This window comes from Carex rostrata, chromosome 28 (genome assembly GCF_964058835.1).
Source record: "Carex rostrata chromosome 28, lpCarRost1.2, whole genome shotgun sequence".
Lineage (NCBI taxonomy): Eukaryota > Viridiplantae > Streptophyta > Magnoliopsida > Poales > Cyperaceae > Carex > Carex rostrata.
This window is the reverse complement of record NC_135945.1, coordinates 2,962,904-2,983,654: the sequence shown is the minus strand read 5'-3', so window position 1 is coordinate 2,983,654 and position 20,751 is coordinate 2,962,904. Positions and strand designations below refer to the sequence as shown.

At 34.5% G+C, this 20,751-nt stretch overlaps 2 protein-coding genes across 3 annotated transcripts; one reads left to right on the top strand and one right to left on the bottom strand.

The window, feature by feature from the left end:
* Nucleotides 1-9,557: 9,557 nt before the first annotated feature.
* On the top strand, nucleotides 9,558-11,390 carry LOC144545722 (hydroxycinnamoyltransferase 4-like). Its single transcript, XM_078294269.1, has 2 exons — nucleotides 9,558-10,006; nucleotides 10,363-11,390. Exons 1-2 carry the CDS (start codon nucleotides 9,617-9,619, stop codon nucleotides 11,251-11,253), a joined length of 1,281 nt encoding a protein of 426 aa, XP_078150395.1. The 5' UTR covers nucleotides 9,558-9,616; the 3' UTR covers nucleotides 11,254-11,390.
* A 553-nt stretch (nucleotides 11,391-11,943) lies between these two features.
* Nucleotides 11,944-19,922, bottom strand: LOC144545721 (homeobox protein HOX1A-like). Of its 2 annotated transcripts, XM_078294268.1 has the most exons (10): nucleotides 19,748-19,887; nucleotides 19,492-19,613; nucleotides 17,711-18,265; nucleotides 17,052-17,211; nucleotides 16,369-16,492; nucleotides 16,151-16,263; nucleotides 13,638-14,207; nucleotides 13,102-13,260; nucleotides 12,859-12,948; nucleotides 11,944-12,698 (listed from the first exon to the last, which is right to left on the bottom strand). In XM_078294268.1, exons 3-10 carry the CDS (start codon nucleotides 18,199-18,201, stop codon nucleotides 12,225-12,227), a joined length of 2,181 nt encoding a protein of 726 aa, XP_078150394.1. In that variant the 5' UTR covers nucleotides 18,202-18,265; nucleotides 19,492-19,613; nucleotides 19,748-19,887; the 3' UTR covers nucleotides 11,944-12,224. The 2 variants fall into 2 exon arrangements, with proteins under 2 accessions (XP_078150394.1, XP_078150393.1); XM_078294267.1 differs by lacking the exon at nucleotides 19,492-19,613 and having other exon boundaries at nucleotides 19,748-19,922.
* Between the last annotated feature and the right edge of the window lie 829 nt (nucleotides 19,923-20,751).

Sequence of the window (20,751 nt, the reverse complement as noted above, 5' to 3'; positions counted from 1 at the left end):
GGTACGATCCTTACAAGAATTGTATGAAACAACTCAGGTTTTGTATGTAGCATATCCATTGTCCTTTGAAGAAGCCGTAGAAAGAAAGGAATGGGTGCAAGCAATGAAAGAAGAAATGAGTTCAATCGAGCAAAACCAAACCTGGAAGTTGGTGGAATTACCAAAATATCGCAATGCAATTGGAGTTAAATGGGTTTACAAGACTAAATTTGGTCCAGATGGTAGTGTATTAAAGTGCAAAGCAAGATTAGTGGCAAAAGAATATGCGCAAAAGCAAGGCATAGACTATGAAGAGACATTCTTCTCAGTGGCCATATTTGAAACGGTTCGGTTGTTGATTGCAATGGCTGCCCAGTTGAGACAACCTATCTATCAATTTGATGTGAAGTCAGCATTCCTCAATGGTGAACTAAAAGAAGAGGTTTATGTTGAGCAACCGGAAGGGTTTGTGGTGAAGGGCAAAGAACATTGGGTGTACCGTTTGTTCAAAGCATTATATGGCTTGAAGCAGGCCCCTCGTGCATGGTACAGCAAGATTGATGCACATTTTTAGAAATTGGGATTTGAGAGAAGCAAGAATGAGCCTAATCTCTATGTCAAACGTAAAGAAACATGAGGTTTAACATCGGTATGTCTCTATGTTGATGAGATGATTTATTTTGGCACAGATGACGCAATGGTGAAGGAGTTTAAAGAGCAAATGATGCATGTGTTTGAGATGACCGATCTAGGAGAAATGCATTACTTTCTAGGTCTGGAGGTTGAACAAGAGAAGGGGAGGATCTTTGTGTCCCAACGCAAGTATGCAAGAGATTTGGTAGAAAAGTTCGGATTAAAAGATTGCAATCCCGTACTAATTCCAATGAATACAAACGAGAAGTTGACAGCTATTGATGGAACCGGAGCTGCAGATGCAACTCGGTTTAGGAGTTTGGTGGGAGGTCTATTGTACTTGACACACACAAGACCAGACATCACACATGCAATTGGAATGGTTGCGAGATACATGCAAAATCCAACTAAACAGCACATGGGAGTAGCAAAGCGAATTCTTAGATACATTGCAGGTACAACAAGCTATGGTCTGTGGTACAATTTGATAGTACATTACAGGTCAAAGGTGTGCCATGCTTTACACGTGTCAAGAAGTGCATGCTGTGTTTGAAGTTTAAACGTGCGTCTTTCCGAAATTTAGAACACAATATGTGTCAAGTCCATATTCTTAAACGTGCCGTACTGTGTCAATATGTGTCAAGTTCTCGACTCTGAATGAACTATTAAGTACTATCAAACTCTAGGAACAAATTGAACTATTCAATCATTATATAAACATAATCATAGAGTCATTGTTTGCTCCAGGACACTAACTCCATCACAATTGACTTGCTAATTTCCTTGATTTTGTAGTAGTTTAGATAGGTTTACACCAAGAATCTCGATACTGCTGTGTTTTGCTTGTAAATGCAAAAAATAGAAGACAACTACACAAAAGAGCCATATTACGAGCTGTGATCGTTTTGTCATGGCCGTACTCCAATTAATGAAGAAGAAGGCAGAGAAGGCGTAGCAGACAACCCACTTCATGGGTCGAGAGAGACGTCTTTAGGACCGTAATCTACTCTAGACTTGGAGAAAATAAATGAACCAAATTTGTAAATATTAATTTCTTTACCTCTAGCAAAAAAAAATTGTTACATAGAGAAATAATTTAATTTCTTTCGAATCACCAGTTGACTGACTCTAATTTTTTTATTTACCTAGAAAGTAACAGTCAAATCGAATACTTTTAATGACCACATAAGTTTCTTTTCCTTTATCTTATCTTTTAAAGACCACATAAGTTTCCATTCCTAATTTAGGGTTTAAAGTTTGAAGCACACGCTTAATGTACTATCAATGTTAACTTTAAACAAGTGCAATTGAGGATATGTGGCAGACGGATAGATATATTCCTTTTTTAGGGATAAATGAAAAAGTTCGTTAGAAAGAATATCTGCAGTGCAAGGAATACAGAGAGAGTAGTGTATATTTTTGTAGGATTATGATGTAAACACATTTATCTATTTCAAATTTGGTAGTCTCTATCAAGCACAAATAAAAAGAATTTAGAGCGTTGGAATACAACAATTCATGTGCACAGAAAAACTTTGTAGGAATGCAAAAATATAAGTACGATATGCAAAGATCCATCTCCCATTGATTTTATTCAATTGTTTTTTCTTCTTTTTTGAAAGCTCCATAGTGGCTATCAAATCTGTGAGATTTTACTCAATTGTTAATTTGCACAATTTAATTAATCAACCAGATGACATTCTTTATAAAAGATGGCATTATTTCATAAAAGGTTCCCTCTCTCTGCTTATTGGAAATCTTTGTATCCTGTCTTTGGGAACGTGGAATTAATTATTACATATTGAGTACACCTAGCTAGCTAAGAATAGGACAGTATCCGCAAGGGTATAAATATTTTTTGTTGACGGTATCGTTGCGGATACTACTGTCTGTAATACCGATACGGTCAAAAATAGCACATTTATGTCAATGTACCCTCGGCAATAGTATTTTTTTACCCTCGCGAATACTTTATCATTCTTGTAGTATATATATAGCCTACTTATTTGACATGAATTCGATCCCTCGGCACATACAATACACATGGAATAATAAAGAATTGCATGATGGACTTTTCGGCATAAACCTCGAATTTAGATTGCCACCAATACAAGGCATGCAGTTCTGGTATCTCCCTGAAATTAAGAAACTGATATAAGGATTTAATAGTAAAATGTCTATTAATTTCTAAACTCCAGAGAGGTTGATTCTTCTCTATCTGCTCATTCTGCTGAAAAAGAGAGTATAATTTGTAGAAGTTCATTCCATTCAAATTTGTTGACCCTGTCAAGATTTTAATTACTCAAATGACATTCTTTATAAGAGATGGCATTATTTCATAAAGGTTCTCTCTGCTTATTGGCCATCTTTGCATCCCATTCTTGGGCACGTGATCGAGATTAATTAAATACATCTACCTAGCCTACTGATTTTGCATAGATTCGATCCCCTTCGCACGTGCCATACACATGCATGGAATAATAAAGAATTGCATTTTGCAGTGATTCACTCGGCACCATGCATATATACTCGTGGAATAATAAAAAATTGCATGTTGGACTTTGAGGCATGAGCCTCGATGGTCGAGAGCGCTGGCACTGCTGGAGACGACGCACGCAACGAGGAATAAATTAATTGGTATTTAGGAAAAAATTGCCTAAGGGCTTCATCTCAAAAAAAAAAAAAAATTGGCATTTAGGAAAAAACAAGGAAACAATTAATTGGCATCTCGGAAATTAATGGCAGTATTTTGAAGATTTCAATTTATCATTTCCCTAAGTTTGACTGATCAATACTTGCAGTTTTTTGTAATTCTCAATATCCAAAAGTTTTTTTTATCAAACGTCTCATATACGGAACCAAATCTCCTCCCTCTTTGTTGGCAGGAAATTCGTGCACACATGGTCAATCTATCCATCCATTTTATATCTGTTCTAATTTGAACGGTTGTAATTAAAGATTGGAAAGTATTTAAATTTAAAAAAAAAACACAATCAATATTTTAAATATGACCGTTCAGATAAAAAAAGAATGAAATGCATGGATGGATTGATCCTGTGTAGAAATTTTGGAGGTAGGAGATTTGATTCCGTCATATACTCTAACATCTTTTAAATTCTATATTTTTGAAAACTGAACCTTCTTCCTCTTCGTAAAAAAATGAGGCCTGTGTTTTAAGTTACAATTTTTTCTTAAAGACCTTTAATCCACAATCATATTCAGTACATGTGTTTTTTTGAGGTCAAGTCACCCAACTGTTTAATATCCTTGTTAATACAACAAAGAATTTCTCCTATTCGAATTTCGAACCCATTACCTCTCTATTCAGTACATATGTTATTTTGCATTAGTTTGTAATTCTGAAATTTTATGCAAAACATTAGTCATATATAGCATCTAAAATGACAATCTTTTTCATATATAGCATCAGACATATAAAAAAAATATATGTCCACAAAAAATGACGATAATTAAATATTTATGCAAAGCAACATCAATCATATATAGCATCTAAAATGACGATTTAATTTGAAAATAGTGATTGGTCTACAAGCATACATTTTAATATGAAGATCATATCGAGTGGTTGGGATTGATCATTCAGACTTTGAAAATAGAGACAAGGATTTAAAGTATAATTGGATCACAAAATTAATAGTGCATTTTAATCCTGTTCTTATGTAATTATTACTTAATTTTGTTATTTTTATTTGTCATATGATGTAATTTTTGTATAATGTTTGATTTCATTAAAAGACAATTGACAAACGAAAACAATGATTAATTAATTGCAATTTTTTTTTTGATAAAAGTGCATAACAGCAGATAGAGAAGAAGATCAACAACACTGGAGTTTATAAATTAATGGACATTTTACTATTAAATCCTTATATCAGTTTCTTAATTTGAGGAGGATATCAGAACTACATGCCTTGTCTTGGTGGAAATCTAAACTCCCTTTAAAGATCCAAGTTTTTATGTGATTACTGTCTAAAGGGAAAATACTTACTAAACATAATCTTGTGAAAAAAGAGTGGGTAGGGGACACTACATGTCACTTCTGCCATCAGAAAGAGATCATTGATCATCCTTAATTTTTTACAATGCAATAGGGTCAGACAAGTTTGGTTTTGGTTGGAAAAATGTCAGGATCTTATTGGTGACTGGCATTCAATTCAGGATGTCTTATCTTTTGCATTTACCTTAAACAAAAAAACCAGAAATATTTTTTGAACAATATTTAGTGCTTTGGCTTGGATTTTGAGGAATGCCATTTGCTTTGACAATACCTCTTGTGAAATTGTTCGCTCTTCAGTGGAAAATTATTAACTTGATGTTTGTTTGGACAGGTACTACAGCTGAGAACCCTCCAACAGAGATGGTTGATTGGATGCCTGAAGATACCACTCACATTCCATTACAGAAGATGGATCCAGAGCAAGTGCTGGTGGAATCTATGAATACTGAAGACTCTGATTAGGAATGCTTAGGATATTAATTATCTAGTAGAAGACTTATATGGTTGTTATATTTTGATATTTTGTTTTGTGTGGTTGAACTGGTTAACTAGGATTACTCCTGGCTTGTTTGGAGAACGTCTTATTATGCCTCAAACACATACATTGGTCTGAGGGAACCTTGTAACCATAGTAGGAATTATCGGTATCGGGATCGGGATCAGTCCCGGCCGATATCAATACGGAATCAGAGTATCAGCTCAGGATCAGGATTTTTTTTTATATAATTTGCTACGTGAGGATTGGCTTAGGATCAGATCGGACTCGGCTGATACCGATACGTATCGGCCGATCCGTATCGGTATCAACCGATATTTCCTACTATACTTGTAACTAAACAATGTTTCAAGCAATGAAACCGTCCAACAACCTTATTTATTTATTTATTTTTAAATCTGAGTGATTAAATTGTACAAATTAACAATTGAGTAAAATCAATCGGAGAGAGCTTTACATATCATTTTTTTTTTGAATAATTATATAAATCTCTCTTTTTCAATCCCTCAAAATCCCCACAACTTTTCTCTAATGATGTACTATATTAGTCCTGACTAATTATATGAACCCCCTATCTAGTCTCCGCACTCATCTCCACGTCAACCTTCATAGGTATAAGTATTTAGAAAATAAAATATTAATACTTACATGTGTAATTTGATATGATCATCTCTCTTTTTCAGTCCCCCCCAATTAATAAAGTAGTGGAGATCCGGTATTCCTGCATCAATCTTCCCCAATCGTGCTTGTGTCAACCTTTCTCTAACAAAAATAGTTTACCTCATAGATATAAATACTTCAAGACATAGGTGTAAATAATTGCAAAATAAGATATTAATACTTTGATGTGTGACTTGATATAATCGAACGTCTGAAGACTAAACTTTGTACAATGTATATACATATAAATATTTCAGTGCATATGTATAAATACTTGTCATATGTAAAAAATATTAAGTTTTGCAGTACTCCAAATAGTTATGACAATATTAATACTTTTAGAAACGTGTATGTTTCCCCCATGTATTTTGAGTGGTCCCCCTAGGTATTTATGTTGCGGGGATGTTTGGGAGATTTGATTAGGAGGGACAATTGTTTATCTCATAGATATAAATAAATACATGTATAGGGTTAAATAGTTGAGAATGACAATATTAATACTTGTATAAAAAATTCCAGTGTTAGAGTTTTGCAGCCCCCGTAAGTTATGATCACCCTCATATAGTTATGATAGTTATGGTGCGGAAATTTTGAAAATATTTTAGTACGGATATTATTGTCACCTCCTTTTTTTGTTGCATTCCTTCAAGATTTTCTGTGCACATGAATTGTTGTAATCCTGAATTAAAAAAATTGCGCAGTGTCCTATCTCTTGATCAATAACAAACTATAAATAAAAATAATAGGACAGTTCGAATGTCTTTATTTTTTGTGCTTCCATCTTGTTCTAATTTTTTTTTCTTAGAACAAAAATTCATAAATTTATATGTCAAAATAAAACTGTTAGATGTGATATATATTATTTTCTCTACATGTACATAAAAAATTATCGCTTTTCGATTTTATATTTTATGTGAATCAACAAGTTGAAAAATCAACATTTAGAATTTACTCACGTCATTAAATTTTTGAAAGCTCTTGATACTAATCAAAATGAAATTCTAAATGTCATGATTTTTTACATGTGCATATAAAAAATGATATAAATCATATCTAACTGTTTCAATATGGCATTTCAATTTTAATTTTAATTTATTGTATTTTTAAAAATAAATATTAATAAAATTGCTAATAAATATAGAAATTGGGACTAGTTTTAGCTGTCTAAAGGAAGCATGAACAGTTCTGCCAGACGTTGTATGAGTACTAATGATTAAAAGAATTTGCCACTTGCAAGCTTATGGAAAGATGTGTTGTATTATTATGGGGGAAGCAACACGCATGGATATTGAAGTGAGGCGCATAGATCTTTATGCAATGCATACAGATCGGACGCTAGAGGAATCAAATTTGAGTTTGATGGGCATTTTATCATGGTTCCGAAAATTGGCCGATTCCGAGTTGACTCGGCTGAGTCGACTCGGAATTGGCGGTGTCCAGGCCGAGTTTTATCCGATTGTCACGTCCGTGCGAATTTTTCGGCAAAACTCGGATGAACAGTGCCGAGTCAGTCGAGTTTTTCGATTAACTCGGCCGAGTTAGCCGATTTTTTATCCGAGTCACCCGAGTTTTGGTCCGAGTCATCCGAGTTCAGCCGTGTCGTTTCTCTAAAGAAAGACTAATGCTTGAGCTTTGAAGCTGTGTTTTTTTATCGGAGAAGTTCACGCCATTGTCGTTTCTCTAAAGAAAGACTAATGCTTGAGCTTTGAAGAAAGAAAGTTTAATCGACAAATATTATAAATAGACATGGTGTATAAATATCTTGTTTCTATATATGCAATGCAAGCTTCTAAATAGCGTTTATAGCGGTGTAGCGGGGAGACAAAAAAAAAAGCTTTAGCGAATAGCGGAGCTATAGCGAAAGCTATTATAAATAGCGTTTTTTTATTTCAAAAATTATATTTTATATTTCTACTAATAGTAAAAAGAGTGATGCTTCTATGGACATAAGGGCCTATTTGTAAAATGAATATATTTTTATTTTCAAAGTTCAAACAGCCGATCCGAACCGTTCATCTTGTTCTCCATATTAATATATCTTTGGAGACCAAATTTTATATTTTTTTGAATTTATTTACTATTTATTAAGATGGGTATAAAAAATATCAAATTCAGACCATTGAATTTTGTACCCATCTTAATAAATAGTAAAAAAAATCAGAAAAATGTAAAATTTGGTCTCCAAGCACATATTAATATGGAGAACAAGATGAACGGTTCGGATCGACTGTTTGAACTTTAAAAATAAAAATATGTTCATTTTACAAATAGGTCCTTATGTCCATAGAAGGCTTTGCCTAGTAAAAATGTCTCATCAAGAAAAAAAATATCAAATTAATTAAGAAGTTCTAATATTATTCATATTAAACCAATACAAAGTTCAAATTGTCATTCAAAATATCCCTAATTCAAAAACTATCGATATATTTTATATTCAAAATATACCACTACCATATATTAATGCATGATACAAAATTTAATTGATATAGCAGTATAGCCCGCACATGTTCCATTGTATTGATATAGCTTAATAAATTAAAAAAAAAAAACCAATCTAGATATTAAGACCCATTAAAATTGCAAAATCATGTTTTCAGAAAAAAAAAATTGCAAAATCATAACCCATGTAGCATAGCGGACCGCTATTGCCGCTATAGCGGTCGTAGCTTGATTAGCGCAGTTTTAGCCCGTAGCTTAGCTTTCTGGGTCCAAAACCGCTATAGCTTAGCTATAGCTAGCTATTTAGAAGCTTGCAATGCATTAATAGGTTTACATACACTGAGATCAGAGAACAAAAATCATGACATTTATTAAACAGTACAGCGTGTAGGCTAGTAAAGATTCTGAAATTTTACTTTTCACTAAGACCATCCAGCCATTCATCCAAGCTAGATCAACGGATAAGATTAAGCACAAGAAACACATCTAGACCTCGATTCGTGCCTTCATATATCACCCATTAAGAGAGTTCCACGTGATTGGAGGAGAGAAAAGAAACTCATAATGGGACCACAAATTTGCAGAGAGAAAGAGAATAGGACAAAAAAAATGCAATCATACTTAAAATAAGTTTCGAATTAAAAAAAAAAGAGAGTTCCACGTGTATAATGCTAGAAGTTTGATTGTTAAAAAAATGTAGAATATAAATTATATTTTTTTTTTGTGAATATTTTTTTTTATTATCTTACGGAATAGTTTATTTCATTTTAAAATTAGATATATTTTAATTTATAAGTGATTACATACAAATTTTATTGTTGTCCGTCCGAATTTAATGATTATGAGTGTTATCAATATTTAAATAGTTAATTATCGTAGATTGAAAAATTTGAAGAATGGTTATAATAGTGAATTATCTTAGTGTAACTTTCATTTTAACATAATTATTTATCAAATTACTTTTTTAAGTACAAAATAAGCTTCTGCCAAAAAAATCCGAGTTTCCGATCCGATTCAACCGATTCTGGCCGATTCTTCCGATTCCAATTTTACGGTCAAGTATCTGATTCCGATTCCGATTCCGAGTTTCAGAACCTTGCATTTTATGCTTTTAACAAATGTTAAAATGTGTATTTTATAAATTTAGGATAATTTTTAATATAAAAGACAATAAAATGAATAAATTTGTAAGTTTTTAAAGTTCAGAGGAAATACGAAATTTCAAATTTTAGGGCGGAATACATAATTTTGAAGTTTTTGAAGGGTTTACGTGAAATTCTCCCTATAATATAAAATGAATAAACTGCCTGCTGGTTCTCTGCTTGAGAATTGACACACTAAACATAGTAATTACTAGTGAAAGCCATTAGAGAAGAAAGAGAGGAAGAAAAATGGTAGAGATAATAGAGTCAACCTTTGTGGTTCCCTCTGAAGGGTCCCCAAGAGGAAAGCTCTTGTTATCAAACATGGACCATGCTGGACCACCTATATACACATGCATAGCATATCACTATAGGAATAATGAAGCCAGTGAATTCTTCTCAAGTGAGGCCTTGAAGGCTTCTTTGGCCAAAACACTAGTGCATTTTTACCCCCTCGCTGGCCGGTTTATGATTGGTGAAGGCAGTCGTAGAGTGGTTGATTGCAATAATGAAGGTGTACTCTTTGTTGTGGCCCGGTCAGAGCAAAGTTCTGATGACATCGATTTCAAGCCTTCGCCTGAGCTCAGAAGCCAGTTTGTTCCAAGTCAGACTTCGACATCTCTTATGTTAATGCTTCAGGTACAGATCAAAATAAGATTTTTACTATTGAACTTCGCGAAAATAAAATCCAATCCTTACTCAAAGAAAATTGATCCAAACTATGAATTTGATTGAATATCTGAGAAAACTATGAAATTGATTGAATAATCTGAATGTGATTCATCCCAGTATCCAATCAACCCCGGGCTTATAGGAAATAGATCCAAAACTCGAGTTGGACTGAATCAAAATTGACCCAAATAAGAGGCAATCTATAGCTTGAACCTGATCGGAATGATTTAACTGGAACCTGACCCAATCAAACCCATCCAATTTCTATGTCTATTACTTGTCATTTTTTTCCTTAATTTAAATGTTGGTGCTGTTGTGTCCAGGTAACACATCTCAAATGTGGTGGAGTGGTGCTAGGAGCTGCGATTAATCATGTCTTAGCCGATGGTCATAGCAGAATTCACTTTTTCCAGACATGGGCGAGCATTGCACGAGATGACCTTAACAGCATAATCCTTCCCTCCTTTGACAATACCCCACTTGCTGCCCGTTCTCCGCCATCCATCACCTTTGATTATCCCGGGTATGTAATTGATCAACTGTCCGCTCTCCGCCCTCCACCACCCGAATCTCATGTTACAACCAAATTCAAGCTCTCAAACGAACAAATTAGCTCCCTAAAATCTCGGTGCAAAGAAGGGAGAGTTTCCACCTTCTGTGTTGTTGCTGCACTTTTTTGGAAGTGCTACTGCCTTGCTGAAGAACTTCCTCTGGACATTGAGACACACCTCTTCTTTCCTGCAGGCATACGTGATCGTTTACTCCCACCACTCCCAGAGAAATACTTTGGTAATGCCGTCATCAGAATATCTACAGCTGCTCAAGTATCCCAGGTCACGTTCAGTCCAATTCAAATTGTAGCTAATACTGTGAAATCTGCGATTAATGGGTTTACGGATGAGTTCATCAGATCATTCATTGACTGTGTGGAGGTGAATAAAGACAAGGGACTATTCTATGCAAAAACGCCGCCAAAATCTGATCTGCGCATTATTAGCAATTGTGGAATGCCAGTGTATGATACAGATTTCGGATGGGGTGCACCACAGGTGGTGACTTGGGCTGGGTCAATTGGAAACAGAGTTGTTTGCATAGTGAACGAACCGGGAAAAGATGCTGGTATAGCAGCATATGTGTCGCTCGATCCCGAGATTATGCAAAAGTTTGAGAAGATCTTTCATGAGGAATTGAGCTTCAACAGTGTTCAAAGTTGATATACTGGTTTCATTTGCTGAATGGAAACAACTCAATTTTTGTAATTTCTGAGTATTTATGGTTCACTGCATTTTCTTTTTAGGTATTATGTGTGTTTCATTCATTGTTTTGGTTTTCCTGTCCTTTTTTATTCTGAATGGTTGTTATTTAGATTGGCAATAAATTTATATATTTAATATCTTGTTAATAAAGTCCATCAGATTTGAGATTTGTTTCTCCAAAATTTGAGTCTAATGATTAATACAGAGTATTCTTTGAATATGATTTGTCTGCTAGTATTTTTTGGAATTTCTTGAAGGAATCTTGAATCCAAATACAACCGAGTGTATGGTTCAATTGGCATTCCTCTTTTTTGTTTGTGGAAAAGAAGAAAAAAATGCTACATATGGAACAGGAAAGGAGCGGATTTTGATCCGGCACGGTACTCGCATAATTTTAAAATATCAGAAAACAAAAAAAAATGACTCGAAAAATCTAATCTTGAAAAACTGGGCCAATGTTTAGAATCGGTACAGCAGCAAAAGTCAATATCAACAGCAAATGAAGAAAAACAAATCAAACTCAAGAACCTCAATTTCATTTAAATCAAGTTCTGAGGAATCTAAATGTCTAAAACTAAATCCCAATGACTCCCTATGTGTCAAATTATACTATCTTTTCAGGGGCAGCCTAACTACAGAACAACTAAATTTTAGCAACACCATTATTCAATTTATAATTAGCTAGCAAAACTTCATAAGTTATTACAACCAAGTTAAATTAATGAATATCATGACTACAACAACAAATACAAACAAATTCAGTAAACCAAATATTCTACTGGTACACTTCCTATCAAACAAAATTTTAAAAATTAAATGACCTAATTTTACCAGCAAAACTGACCTGTCCACCTGTTCAAAACCATAATTCAAAGCCTAGCAACTAATCTTCACAAGCATTTTAGCATTTTACAACAACCAACTATAATTCACCGACCCAACTTCTGCTTGCGTAATTCACGCATTATTGCCTTCTTTCTCTCACTATCCATTAAACTTTTTGAGGATTCTGTGCTGTTGCTTGTCCCGACACTTGCTGGAGGCGTCTTCTGAACATTCACAGCTGAACTTGGGGTCGTTATTCCAACACTTTTTGGAGGCGATTTCTGAGCATTAATGGGGGAATTATAGTTCATAGTCCCAACAAATCTTGGAGGGGATTTATGAGCATTAATTGATGAATTTGGGGTTGTCGTCCCAAAACTTTTAGTTGGTGACTGATAAGCATTCACAGCTGAATTTGGAGTGTACGGAGCAGCAAAAGTGGCATTAACACCTGAAATGCTAGCCACTGCTTTATTGGCATTTTTCGTAGATGGTCTACCACGCCTTCTTGAACCAATAGACATTTTTGCTGAGGTGCTTCGTGCTTGACGCCGTGCTGCTTCGAACCATTTGTTGACCTGAGAAATAGTAACTGTAGTTAAAAGATTACTGTATTGATAGTGGGGACAAGTAACACGACCATAGCATCCACAGCTACATAGTATTTTTTTTTTACTCATCTCACTTTTCCTATTCTCATAATTACAGTGGTTTTCTTGTCAGAGAAGTAGAAGGAACCTGTTCATATTTCAACTCAAGTTCTTCTGCTAAGATTTCTTTACTCTCACGGGTCGGGTACTGATTTGTTGCAAAATATTCTTGAAGTGTCTGCAAGAAATAATAAGAGAAGAAGAGATATCAAAGTTCCATGAAAGGATCATCAAGCTTTAGGAAAATGGACTTCCAGCTTCTCTGGCAAAGCTTTGTTAATGCTACTGTTTGAAAATTCTCATTTAAACTTTCAATATATAAACATAATACCTTTGTTTTATTCAGACCAAAATTTCTTGCACTCTTTGAAGGGCGAGACTGCTTAGAAGAGCTGCTCTCAGAGAGGTCACGTCCCTTCCCTTTATTTCTGCTTTTCTCAGACCAATCTTCATCCTCACTTGACTCTGACTCTGATTTCCCGAATGTCTCCTTTAGATTTGCAGAAAACAGTATTAACTTCCCAGAAAAGTAATATTCTTAGAAGTAATTGATTGTCATACATAAACTGACCACCACAGCACAAAAGGAAAATTAGTAAAGCAGTAATTGCATAACAGGAGATGTTCATTACTACATTTCATTGATGATTTCACTAGCTTTAGTTGGACCATTTTTTTAAAATAAATGTGCATCTTTATTTTCTATAGAAGATCAATTTCACTGGCCAACAATGTTCCATGATTGAACAAATTAGAGGTAAAGTAATAATAAAAATTTCCGGCCTAACAAAATGTTTCCATCAATGTAATAACAGTCATGTACAAAAGGAAAGTAAAAACGTAAAAAATAAAAAAAATGAAACACACCCGGTATAACTTCTTGTAATCTGTTGGCTCTTTTTGCCTTCTTGCAACAATTGGCGAATCAGCGTCCACCATATCTTGATCAAGAGGTTGTGTTACAACATCCTCATCACTACCTGACTTCTTCACAAGTTCAGCACAAAACTCGTCAGAGTCTGATGTGAAATCAGACTCCTCAGAGTTCAACATCTTCTCACTGCTTTCCTCATCAGAATTTCTCCTCTCAGGATCAAAATCGTCATCCTCAGAATCTTCTGACGGCAAATCCTCTATGTCCGGTTGTTTCTTTTGGTTCTTTGCCTTTTTTGGTAATTTTTCACCGTCAGAGTCGGAGTCGGTATAGAAATCTTCGTCAGAGCTTGACTCCTCTTGGCCTGATTCCTCTCCATATTCCTCTCCATTATCTTCGCCTCCATTTTCCTCTCCATTATCATCACCTCCATTTTCCTCTTCATTACCCCCTTCTGGGGCATCTGGGTTGAAATCATCATCCTCTGAGTCATCTGACGGGAGATCTAATGGATCAATTTGGCTAGTCCCATTTGCGGCTGCAGCTGCCTCAGGAAAAACTTTCTGCAAAGATGAATGACAACTCAACTCAAAGGACAACTGTGGCAAGTGACTTTATTGCCAATTTGGGGTATAATAAAGGATACTAAAAATATAACAAATAAATAAATATATTAAAGACGTAAGAGACTGTACATAATATCATAAAATATAAAAATTATAATATTTTACCCATTATTTTAAACTTATAATCAAATATAACAATATAGAATGCTATATAATTCAATTTTGTCATAAACTACTAAATTAAAAAAAATGTTGGGTAAAATAATATAACGTAAATTACTTAATAAAAAAATATATGAATGTTGTATAAACCAATCTAATCATAATAACAAAAAGTTATATAAAGTAATATGTATAACTAAAATATATGATCTACAATTTAATATTTATCAATTACCCTATAAGGTAGCAAGTACAAAATAACTGTTACTCGTACCCTTACCCAATAAGCTAACGAAATTTCTTTCTTGCCCATACCCATAAGTTAGCAAAAAAAACTTTTACCCATACCCACCTTACCAAATACGATACTGGTCGGGTAAATGGTTAAAAGGGTTTCATTGACACCCACATTATGTGGGTAATAAATAGTTGAAATTTCATCAGCATATGCAACTAAAGAGGCGTGGCTTTATTTTATATCTATAATACGTATCAATAATGGATCTCAATTACTATTGCAGCAACGATCAGACCATTACTTAGGATGTGGAGGGGAACAAATCAGAAAACCCAAAGTCCCAAGGGTAGTGGTTATAGACAATTTAGTTATACCGAGACTCTTTACAAAGGGTTTTCATACTGGAGTTAAGCTACCGTACTGTGCATAGTGCATATTGGTCCGTACTATGGATTCAATATCTCCATTTTCAAAGTTCAAACAATCGATCTGAACCGTTCAACAAGATGTTCATATGAAAATGTACTTGTCGATCAAATTTTATATTTTTTAGAATTTTTTTACTATTTTTTTAGATAGGTACAAAATAACTGGATCAAAAGATTCTAGACCATTCAAAAGTAGTGATTTTTACCTATCTAAAATAATAGTAAAATAATGTAAGAAATATAAAATTTAGTCTGCAAGGATATTTTCATTTGGAGATCATGTGGAACAGTTCAGATAGACTATTTGGACCATGAAAACAAAGATATTGATCCACATACGGACCAATATGTGCTATGCATAGTACCATAGCCTCACTCTTGGTACTGCTAATATTAAGGAGTTGATAGTTAGAGAGAGAGTTTGGGCCCCATGTTCTGGCATACATATAATCTCCAACTAGACTCGAATCTAAAATCTCTTTCTATAATCAACAGGTTTGGGCAGGGTAAGCTCGTCCTCTCGAGCCCTTCACCCTCTCAGGTTATGGCTGATAAAGTTGCAGGACACAGAAGGGCAATTAAGGAAAGCACCATTTCTGCACTGTAGGGAAAGAGTGGACTAGAAGGGCAATTAAGGAAAGAAAATGGAGAGGTCATAAAGGAATCTGAAAATCCATTGAAGCATTGCTTCTTGCTTTGTTAAATAATTGGGTCACGATATGAGAGGAAAGAAGGGTCCTGACCCGAAGTGATGGCAAGGAGCAGCAATAGAAGATCAATGCTGACCTGGCAAATAAGAGAATGTACAATGCATGGTATATGGAAAATTTGGACTTCTTTTAATAAAGGATTGGAAGGGTTTATTTCAAGTCATACTATGGATTTCACAAGAATAGAAGTTGTTGATATTCTGCTATCATAGGAGAGTAAGGGGGAGCAGTTGAAATAATAAATAGAAGGTAGGGAGAGGTGAAAACTAAAATTCGCCTTTATAATTCACAGGCTCCTAATAATCAATAAAGGAAACAAATGGCCGTAAGCCCATTAAAACCTGGACACTACATTCCCATTAAAGTATGTTGCAAAGAAAAAGAAAGAAACTATTTTTTTACCTCCCAAGTGTCCTGGAGACAAAGATTGCTTCCTTTGGATTCATTAAGCAACACAATACAATCCAGCTTACAATCACATGCCGGGCATAGCCAACCTTCATCCCCGGGGGGTACTAAAATAAATAGATTTAAGTATTAGTGCAAAATTCCAGCTAATAATAAAGCTTTAATCCATAGAAATCCTAAAGGGAACTGAACTGAAAGAATTAAATCCTTACTGTCTTTGGTAAGAAGAGGAGGGTTGAGACAATTCTGATGGAAGCCTCGATCACATATCCCATCACAGAGTATAATGTCATTATTAAGTGTAGCATTCTTCAAGCCACATTTGGCACAAAATATCTGTTATTAAATAAATACTTTTAGTAAACACGAAAAAATATTTAAAAATTGAGCTGCTTACTCGAAACATAAAATCATCCCCCCCCCCCCCCCCCCCCCCCCCCGTGCCCCCATTAAGCCCATTTTTATGTGAACATTATGGTTCATATAACTGAGAAATCCAAACTGTTGATATTATTTTACATCACAAGAAACATATGCATATTGGATTTTATAATATTTAAAGAGTTCACTCTGTACGATGTCAAGAGGCCCGTAAATAAAAGGTTTGTTGCAATTAATCAGGTCCACTGATATTTATGCCTCTTGATTTTGTACCTACAATTTTCAAATAAACGTATGCATTTCTGTTGACAAGGAACAAAACCAACAGTTGGATTTGCCAGTTGAAAATTGTATCCTATTACTAAAGCAAAATAAAAATGGAGCATAATAGGCATCAAACAGTGAAGCCAATTGACCCCACTGATTTTCACAAAAACTTATATAATTATATGAATTTTTAGAACTTTTCCGAAAATATTTCAAAGGAATAAAATAGAGTTATAGATAGCATGACATCTTCACAGTCGATTTCTCCTTTCTCGTCAAAGTTGTCGAGCTTCCCTTCAGCAGCTAGTATACCAATTTCCTTGAAACTCTCTCTTATTTTTAACTTGGTTTTTATTATTGCAGCCTTGGCCCTTTCAATTTCCTTTTCAGGTCTTAGCTTTTCCAAACTGCAGAAAATATTATATATATATTTTTATAAGCTCATTCATAAAATGCAGTAGCATTAATTCATGCAATATATTTCGGTCATAAATTTGCTCACAACAAAACAACAACCAAAAATTGTAAAATTCAGTTATCTATAGAAGGCATCTATTATAAGATACTATGCGTATTCATAATTTCATACCACATTTGAGGGCAAAAATAACAGAAGAGTGCAATTTCAATGCTTGTGCAAATATGTTCAGCCTACAGGTATGAGATCAATCCATGTCATACAAGCTAAATAAAATATAAATCAAGGACTTACTACGCAGGAACTTGGTGTTGGAAATGTAAATTAAGCACTTATTCATTGCCCAAAAAAGGAAAATAAACTTCAAAAAAATATTAAAATTAACAATCAATATGGCCTTAAAAATACACTTAAAAATACATAGAAAATCATTTTCCACTTCACATAATGCAAATAAAAATATAGATGGGTCATAAAAAGATATGTACCTTTGGCCTTTCCAACCATCAGTGGAATATGCATCGATTAAATTCTGCTCATAGTTGATCTTTGTATTAAGGGACCTAACTCTGTTTCTAATTGTATAAAGTTTATCACCTGAACTCCTTGGCTTCCTCCCCCGTTTCTTTGTACCAGATAATGGTTCAATTTGGGATGATGTACCAGCAACTGACTCATTATTAGGGTTTTGATCAGAGTTTTGACTTTCACTCTCTCCATTTGATGTTGATCTAAGAATCCTGCCGCCATCAGCTGATGACCTCAAAGAGTATCTAGTTTTATCTACTTCAAGAGGAATTATCTTTTTCCCCTTCTTTCTCCCTCGCCTTTTCTGCATTTGTGAATTTTCTGGATTTTCAATTGTTGATGTGCTCTTCTCCTGTTGATTGGATGGTGTTGTTTCTTTATTAGGATCTGTTTCACCATTTACAGACTTGTTCCCTTCTAAACCAGTGATGATTGGATCAGTAGTATCCATCTCAGGATTTACTTGGATAGACCTTCCTTAAAAGAAATATATGTTCTTCCTGAAAGCCTAGCACCTACAAATGCATTAGAAAAAATGGGTACAGGTGTCAGTGTCTCTTTATAATTTTAGATGTTGCGAACCAATTAATTTCTAAATCAGGTGTAGAGTTCAAGTACCATTAAATGCCCCTAAAATTACCTGTATGCAATTTCTCGTGAACTTAGTTTGCTATTAAAATCATAATAAGTGCATTGAAACTGACTTAATCCCATGTCTGAACAGCACTTACAGGATCATAGTTGTGTTGCTGGTAATGAGGCATATTAAGTACAAATGTCAGTGTCCCTTTATAAATTTTAGATGTCACAAACTAATTAATTTCTAACTCAGATGTACTGTCCAAGTATCATTAAACGCCCCTGAAATTCCCTCTATGTCAGTTTCCCGCAAATATAGTTTGCAATAAAAATCATAATAAGTGCCGTGAAACCAACATAATCCCATGTGTCAGTGTCTGTTTAAAAATTTTAGTTGTCGCAAATTAATTAATTTCTAAATCAGATGTAGAGTCCAATTACCAGTAAATCCCAGTAAAATTTCCTCTATGTCAGTTTCCCGCAAATATAGTTTGTGATAAAAAGCATAATAAATGCTGTGAAACCGTTAATCCCATGTCTGAACAGCACTTATGAGACCGCAGTTGTGTTTCTGGTAATGAGACATATTATGTACAAGTGTCAGTGCTGCGAACAATTAATTTCAAAATCACATATAGAGTCCAAGTACCATTAAGCGCTCCTGAAATTGACTTGATGTCAGTTTCTGTGAATATAGTTTGCGAAAAAATCACAATAAATGCTTAGAAACCGACTTAATCATAATAAGTGCCTTAAAACTGACTTAATCCCATGTCTGAACAGCACTTATGGGACAGTAATTGTGTTTCTGGTAATGAGGCATATTAAGTACAGATATCAGTGTCCCTTCAAAAAATTTAGATGTCGCAAAATAATTAATTTCTAAATATAATGTAGAGTCCAAGTATCATTAAACGCCCCTGGAATTGCCTCTTTGTCAGTTTCCCGCAAAAATAGTTCGCGATAAAATCATAATAAGTGCTGAACAGCACTTACAGGATAGCAGTTGTGTTGCTGGTACTGAGGCATAATACACCCACAGATGCAAAACCTAGAACCTAAGGGCGTGCTACCTAGGAGTGAAAAGAGGTAAATGGGGATAATTTCTATCTTTATTTCTTCTAAATTTGTTCCCATTCAATTTGGGGGTAAGAAATTTAACCTCCTCCTTCCCAATTCCTTCCTCAGCTGATGAATGCTGTGGATGCTAGCACACTCAGCTGCTCTCATTCTATCACCCAATTAGAAAGAATCCATCTTCAATTCAGAAATTGGATATGAATCCTTGCAACCACAAAAGAAAGCAACTTTAAACAAAAATCTCTATGCTCTAAAGATTTGTTCCCGACCAAAAACCTCAAAAGTAAATTTAACAAATTCCTTCGACGAATTCCCCCTTTGTTTGTGAAGCACCGTACCTTAAAATTAGGAGCTTGTTGAATGGGGACTGAAAAGGAGGTGAACCACCAACGGCGTCGGGGGGCTGAGTCCTCCGACGCACCGTTCCGTCGAAGCTGCGCACGCCGATTGCTTAGTTTGGGACTGAGAGGGTAAGAAGGTGAGGCGCTGATTTAGCGTTTTGAGAAGAGAAATCGGGCTGGGAAATAGTACATAAATGGGCTTTTTTGAAGAATAACAAAGTTGGCCCGTTTATTGTTAATGGGCCGACTGTCAAGAGAGATTTTAATAGAGATACTCAGCAAAACTGTTATTATTGAGTGTTGATTTTGAAAGTAGGATTTGTTCTGCTTTTTACAGATAGCTCAGCAAAACCGTATTTTTTTTTTTTGAAGAAAAATAGGGGATTTAAAGTAGCACGGGTTTTAAAAATCTAGTCTTCACATCTTAAATGTCAGACTAGATGTGCGCATCTCGCAATACATATTCAAATTCAGTCGACATGACACGTATTTGAGATGTGTATTCGTTGTTGTTTTCCTTTTTATAAAATGTATTTGAAAAAAAAATTTGTTTAAGTAATTTTTTTTTGCAATATTTTTGTTAGGATTGATGTAATTTTGAATTGCAAATGAGTGTTAGAAAATAATATCCTAAAAAAAAGCAAAAAGAGCTAATAAGAATTTATATTAAATATAAAAATTGAAAATAAGATTCAACTATCTACGAGGGATGCATTTTGTGGGTATACATTTTGAGAGAGTAGATTTTAATTAATGCAAAGTAAAATTCATATACATAATTATTTTGATTCTATTGCTCATGCTCTTTATAAATTAAAAACAACTCTGTCAAAATGTGTACCCTATTTTATTATCCTCTGAGATATCTCATATTTTGTGTGATCGACATGTCCGGTGCCTATTTGGGTAGCACAGAGAGCCAATATTAATTAAGCTTTGAGATTCATGTAGAACTTATTTCAAGTTTTCAACGGTTGAAATTTTCCAAAAAGTCACGCAAA

Coding starts and splice junctions, on each gene's coding strand:
- LOC144545722 (XM_078294269.1), top strand. CDS start 9,617: ATGGTAGAGATAATAGAGTCAACCTTTGTGGTTCCCTCTGAAGGGTCC. Junction 10,007..10,362: donor CTCTTATGTTAATGCTTCAG/GTACAGATCAAA, acceptor TGTTGTGTCCAG/GTAACACATCTCAAATGTGG.
- LOC144545721 (XM_078294267.1), bottom strand. CDS start 18,201: ATGGATACTACTGATCCAATCATCACTGGTTTAGAAGGGAACAAGTCT. Junction 17,212..17,710: donor GATGGTTGGAAAGGCCAAAG/GTACATATCTTT, acceptor TATTTTCTGCAG/TTTGGAAAAGCTAAGACCTG. Junction 12,699..12,858: donor TTGAGTTGAAATATGAACAG/GTTCCTTCTACT, acceptor ACTATTTCTCAG/GTCAACAAATGGTTCGAAGC.